This window comes from Argiope bruennichi, chromosome 8 (genome assembly GCF_947563725.1).
Source record: "Argiope bruennichi chromosome 8, qqArgBrue1.1, whole genome shotgun sequence".
In the NCBI taxonomy this organism is placed as follows: domain Eukaryota; kingdom Metazoa; phylum Arthropoda; class Arachnida; order Araneae; family Araneidae; genus Argiope; species Argiope bruennichi.
The window spans coordinates 91,420,826-91,427,533 of record NC_079158.1 but is presented as its reverse complement, the minus strand read 5'-3'; the positions used below and the strand labels follow the sequence as shown (position 1 = coordinate 91,427,533).

At 27.4% G+C, this 6,708-nt stretch overlaps 1 protein-coding gene across 1 annotated transcript in view; it reads left to right on the top strand.

The window, feature by feature from the left end:
- The first annotated feature begins 5,821 nt into the window (after positions 1-5,821).
- Positions 5,822-6,708, top strand: part of LOC129981897 (cell adhesion molecule Dscam2-like) — a 395,465-nt gene continuing 394,578 nt past the window's right edge. The window contains exon 1 of the mRNA XM_056092942.1: positions 5,822-5,957. Within this exon, the coding sequence (XP_055948917.1) occupies positions 5,900-5,957 (58 nt within the window). The 5' untranslated portion in view covers positions 5,822-5,899. The remainder of the gene's footprint in view (positions 5,958-6,708) is intronic.

The window sequence follows — 6,708 nt, the reverse complement described above, 5'->3', positions numbered from 1 at the left end:
AAAAATACAGAACCTGTTTAACGACTGCTTTTCTAATTATTATTTTACTGCTATTATATATTGTGAATCTCAGTTTGACTATTTTATGAAGATTCTTAAACTGAAAATTTGAATTGAAATAAGTATTACATTTATTTTTATTACATTTGGATACAAATTTTTAAAAAAATTCAAAGGCAATTATAAATTTATTTTTATCAGAATTATTCGTAAATACTTCTGAAATGTGTTGGAAAAAAGTACCTAACATCAGTTAAGTATTTATATCAAAATGTTAAGAAAAAAATATAAATTGGTAAATAATATTTTAATCGAATATACAAGTCTTCTTTAACACAGTAAATTCTTCCTATTTATAAATTCCATTTTTTCTATTTCAATATCAACCGTCTCAGCACATTTTGATTGAAAAATATTTTCTATATGATAATAACCGAAGTTTACTAATCAAAACTGCATTGGTCATGTCTGGGAGAAATCCATGTTATCAGAGGTGTATGACAATTAACATTCTTGTCATATTAATCTCTAGTCGCAGACTACCACTAGCGTTTCATATAACACAATTATTATTACACAATTTTATGCTAAGCTGTATTATTACTATGTAAGGAAAACTGAGAATAATAAAATTTATATTGACCTTGAATGATTAGACTTATTTTTAAATCTACAAAATTTTAAAACGTTTATTACTTATTCAGTTTTAATCAATATTTACTACTATCTCAAAATAATAACAATAAAAAACACATAATTATAAATTAAATGTAATAGAGAGATATAAATAGCACCGTAAAATAACTTTCATTTTGCACTTACATACAGTATTGTTATGGGACAATTTTTCATGATTGCGAAAATCCAACAGAATGCACTGAACACGATGCGACTGATATTTTGCAGTTGCGATTAAGATGACCTAGTTAACAATCATATCGTTGCAGTTTGTGAACTTCTCACAAATTTCCAAAATTCAGTTTTCTGATTATTAACTAGGCCATCTAGCTACGAAAAGTTCATATACTTGCTGACATTAGGGCGGAATTCAGCTAAATTTCTCAATTACGATGACTGAATAATGCCGATCAGAAGCCAGTAATTTTTTTAAACATATTGCCTTTTGCGATATGTAAAAATACAGGCTTTTGATTCGTCAAATTTGCCCATCGTAATTGTGAAAATTCATCTGAATTCCGCTCTAGAAAGCCATAGATTTACGAAATTTTTTTTTTTTTTCGTATTTATACGATAGATTAATGAAGGAGTTAACATAAAACTGACGGATTTTCCACTGTACTGATATTTTGTTTAAAAAAAGTTCACTAAAGAAGAAAACATAAAATAAATATTCTATTCGATTTGGGGGCGCCCTCTGATGTGGGTGCCTGGGGCAACTGCCCCCTAGGCCCCTGCCTTAGTCAGGCTCTGCGACTCGCAGTTGTTGATTATATTTTTGGCTGAGCATATGGTCTGAGATTAATTTCAATTAGACCACTTATGCATACATTGTCAGTATACATTGCTCTCATAACAAATTATTTCTAAGTATCTATTTGTGATGAATATAAAGATATGTTAACGAAACAGTCTTTCAGATGTTTTTTCTAATAAACATTTGAAATTAATAGAATCCTGTCCCACTAAATAATAATACTGAAATTAAGAATGTCAAGGTGGTCTATTTATGAATTTCATCACTGAATTCTTCTTATAAACAGTGAAAATTATTAACAGAATATTTGTTTTTTTAGCATTAAACAATGGAATAAATCAAATAAATATTTGAAAAACAATTACAGACTTTTAAACTGCATTGCAAAGTAAAAAAAAATGCTAAACATTATTTATTAACTAAGTTTGTTATTATTAAAATATATTTTATAATTGAAAATTGTCAGCCTTCAGCAAATAAACAAAACAAAACACGGTAATTAGATTGATATCAGTAAAATGATATTTTTAAAAATTACTAAACGTTGTAAAAAATATTGTGCAAATGTGTTGGTGGTTTTAAAAATAAGGAAACACCACAAATGAAAAAAAAAATATCTCTATTAATAAGGCGTAAAGCCATAGCTTTTATTCGCCCGGAAATCGAATCATATAATTGCTGAATAGTGTCTAAAGGAACATTATGGGGATATTGTGAAAGTTTCGGGAGATATACCAGTGGAGGATACCAATTCTGGATCATACATTCTGAAACACATCATAACGATCCGATAATACTGAGATCTGGAAACCGTGCTGGATAAAAGAGATTTTTCGCATCATCCTTGTGCTCATCAAATCACGATTGGACATGTTCCGCTATATGAATTGGAGTATTATCATTCCGGAAAATTCCATCTCCTACAGAAAACAAATTTTGAATCATAGGATGGATCTGACCAGACAAAACTTCTCTACACTTCTCTCTAGTGATCCTTATTGTATATCCTTTGAAGAAATTTACTCCGGATGTAATACAATTCTGCCAGTAGTTTTTCGAATCGTCAAAATATGCGTTAAATTTATTTTTATGAAACCCCATTAGGGTCAATAGAAAGATTTTTTTCAATGAATTGGTGAATTGAAAATAGTGACAGGAAGAGGAAAGATTAACCTTGGAAATAAGAAAGTCCTACGACGTCTTAATAAGGAGTAGTTTTTTTTTTGTCAAAGATTGTTTTTTTTTACGAATAATAATGACACTGTGAAAAGACGTTTTATCGTGAGATAAATCCCCATGAATTAATACTCCACTACTTTTGTTGTGTTTTACTTTTTCATATAGAAACTTGTTCAACGGTGCGTTTAATCCTTAATTGCCTATCACTAAAGAAAAAGTCCTTTAATCTGATAAATATGCTTATGTTTCGATGAAGTAGATGGTCCACCAGAGTATGATTCATGTATGGTGTATTCCCTATTTTTTCTCTCTCTCTGTATATATATATATATATATATATATATATATATATATATATATATATATATATATATATATATATATATATATATATATATATATATATATATTCTCTCTCTCTCTCTCTCTGTGTATATATATATATATATATATATAGAGAGAGAGAGAGAGAGAGAGCACTGGTAGTTATAATTACTATACGGGTAAACATTTCTTTAAATACTTAAAAATTATCCTGGACAAAATAAAAAATGAAGACAACTTTATTATTTCTAGTAACAAAGAAGTATTGGATTTTCTTAAAGATAACAACATTAATAAACTTAATACTTTTGATTTCGAAAATTTATACACTAATCTACCTCATGAAAAATTATTAAAGGTCTGCACTTTTATATATGACGAATATTTAAATGAAAATATCATTCCTAAAAATAACTGGTTTGAGTTATGTAATTTTAATATTACTGAAAATTACGTGTTTAATGGTATTAATTTTTATAAACAAGTCAAGGTCATTCCAATGGTAACAGCTTTCTCAAGTGCGTTAGCTAATATTTTCCTACATTACTATGAGAAAAAAAGAATTAAATATAATTTAATAAACGGGTGGAGATATATTGATGACCTACTTTTGATTAACTTCGACAATACTAATATTATTACTAATTGCTATCCAAAAGATTTAATTCTAAAAGATACAAATAAAAATCAACTTGAGGCTACCTTTCTGGATTTAAAAATCGAAATTGCTAATGATAAAACAATAGTTGGTATATACGATAAAAGGGATGATTTCAACTTTAAAATAACAAAACTTTGTAACTACCATTCCAATCTAAACTCTAAAATTTTCAAAAATCTAATTTTCTCACAAGTTAACAGGATCAAAAGGGTTTGCAATAATAAAAATTCTTATATTGAAGCATCAAACAACCTCCTTAAAAATTTAATTAAAAATGAATTTCCTAGAAATTACTGTAATGTCAATTTTTCAATTAAACAAGGTATGGTTTGGGATTAATCCTTTGGCTTAAATAAAAATAGAACTTTCCTTGCATATTGGATCACTCAATAGATAACGCTGGGAGCCTACATCTGTTTACATAATTTACCGTTAGTTTTTTTAAAAACAGGGAATCACAATCGGTAGTTTAAAGTCTCCTTGAGTGTTGATGGTATGTACTGGCCTTTTCGTTTTTAATTTTTAATTTTGGTGCTAATTTTTGTTTTTATTGTTATTTTTGTTATTGTATTTTTACTTTGTTGTGGTTAATTTCTTCTAATTTGTTGTTTTGTATTTCCTTTCTGTTAAAATGGTATATGTCTTGAGCATAATTTCAGGGGATTTTCGGGTCACGAGGAATCATTATTAGACAATGTCTGTATTTCCTCACAGAAAAAAATCCCTTTCTTTGAATCCCTGCCTGAGGGTGACCCTTGAAAAAGTCGTCAGGCCGGATTCTTTTTTTATATTTTTTATAATTTTTTTTTGGTTTAATTTTTATTTGATTTTTTGTTTTTCCTATTAACTTGATTCTAATACTTATATATATATATATATATATAATTCCACTCAAGCTGTCTGTCACAAAAATTACTTAGACAAATATTAATCCATATTAGTTATTCAATTTTACTTGATATTTCAGAAAATTTTCAAAGTAAAGCAGCGTATCTCATTAAAAACCTGAATATATTTTCAGATGCTAAAGTGAAATTAATTTCCAACAGTTGTTAGATGATTTTAGAAATAGTAAGTATAATTGATTTTTGTTTGCATATTATATATATTCTAGATTATTTTAAATGGGTCGTTCTGGATACTTTTTTACAGCAGTTTTATGACTTTTAACAATAGTTTATAATGAATACTTCCTGCTTTATTTCAATACTGAATTTATTACTTTAAGCGTAATAACTACACAGATAATTTACTAACTGCAATCAACGTCTGTTTTTATGAAGTCCAGAATATAATTGTAATATGCAATAATAATATCAAATATTATTCTTCTGTCCATTCGCTTTTGAATTACGTTTTCTAAATAATTTTGTAATTTAAATATGGGAGCATCGGTAAACAAGCTAATACTTCATTACTTCATGCAATCGATCCCAAATTTGTAGGGTTATTTAAGTGTGAGAAGAAATCACATACATAATTTTTATTTTTCTATGTTATAATGATATGGAAATGATTTTTTTTACCTACATGCATATTTACAAAAAAAAAAAAAAAATCAAACACAGCATTGTCTATAGCTTCAAGAGTCATTAAAGTCTTAAGCTGGCAATTTTGCTGATAATGACATTTTTTTTTTCTTTTTTATAATACTATTGTAGAAAGTAAAAAGCAATCAAAATTTTTGCATCTTTGTTTGCTTCTACTTTATTTATTGATTCATTTAAGCAGGAATTTAATGTACAAATATGTTCATAATTTAAAAATAATAGTTGCAATTTTATAAACTGTTATTTATAATTTTTTTCACTTTAGATTCAAATTTCGTATAATATTGCTATTAATGATGTATGCATAAACTTATTCATTGTTTATTTCATTTGATATAATTATATATGTATTAAAATTAAGGAATCCCCATGTATTAACACAAAAATCTGTTTCATTAGTCTTCTGCTTAGATGAATAATGGAATAGGATAAGCGCTTTCCATCAATTACTGTTTTTGGATGACTTCACGACATTTTAAATAATTCTGATATATGTTAAAATCGAACCTGTTGATCGGCCTGTTAGCTCTTTACTGAAGGTAATGGGTTGTAAAGGAGCAAAGTGGCAATTCATCGATTTGGCGACATATGGCGATCGTAGCTTGGCGGGGAAGCCCTAACTTTCCTCACTGCACTCTTTAAATTCCTCCCAGATGCGAAAGATCTGCTTCGAGAAGAAGTCGCATAATTCTCCAACGTGAAACAACCGAAAAAAGTTTCCAAAGTATTTACAAAGTTTCTCTGAAAGAAATGCACATGCATTGCGCCATGTGGATGCATTTGATCGTTATGGTGGTGACATTGAGAGGTAAGTCAAGGTTCTAATTCAGTTATTTTTGGAAGTACATGGACAAAACGTTCAGTTTGCTCCACGTGCTTCTGAACAAACTTTTCGTATGTGAGATTCTTTACAAAACTCTCAGAAGAGTTTTGCTTATAGATAACAAATTATAATGATTTTGTTTTATTTTCTGGTAATGAAGATCTAACAAGAATTATTGATGTAGTATATTTGTTCTTAAGTAAAATACAATTTTGAGTTTGCAACGCTTTACTACTTACAATTATTTACTAATCTATTAAAACTAAGATCCTCCAGTATATTCAGCGAATATATTTTTTTAATATACTAAATTAATTTCATTTCATTTAATATTATCCACATTGAAAATTATTTTCAATTAAAATGATAAATTTGTTTTTCTAACTTAAATCCAAATTAATAGTAATTTCACAAACTATGAAAAAAAATCCAAATATATGAATATTTTTCTTACAAATATTAATTAATTTAATCTGTCAAAAAATTAATTTAATCTAATGTCTCAATTCTTTGAATGGTTTCGTAAGCCTGTTATCAGATGCTGAATATTTCATCTTGAGAAATTTTATATGCTCATAAATTAAAAATAATGCACTTAATGTATAATTTTCTTTATTTTTTTCATTTCTTCTTCTTTTTTATAATTATTATGAAGATCGAGGATATTTTTTTAAAAAAATCCCGAAATCAGGTCTCTGTTGAATGTTAAATTTTCGCTTGCTTCAATTGGAAATTT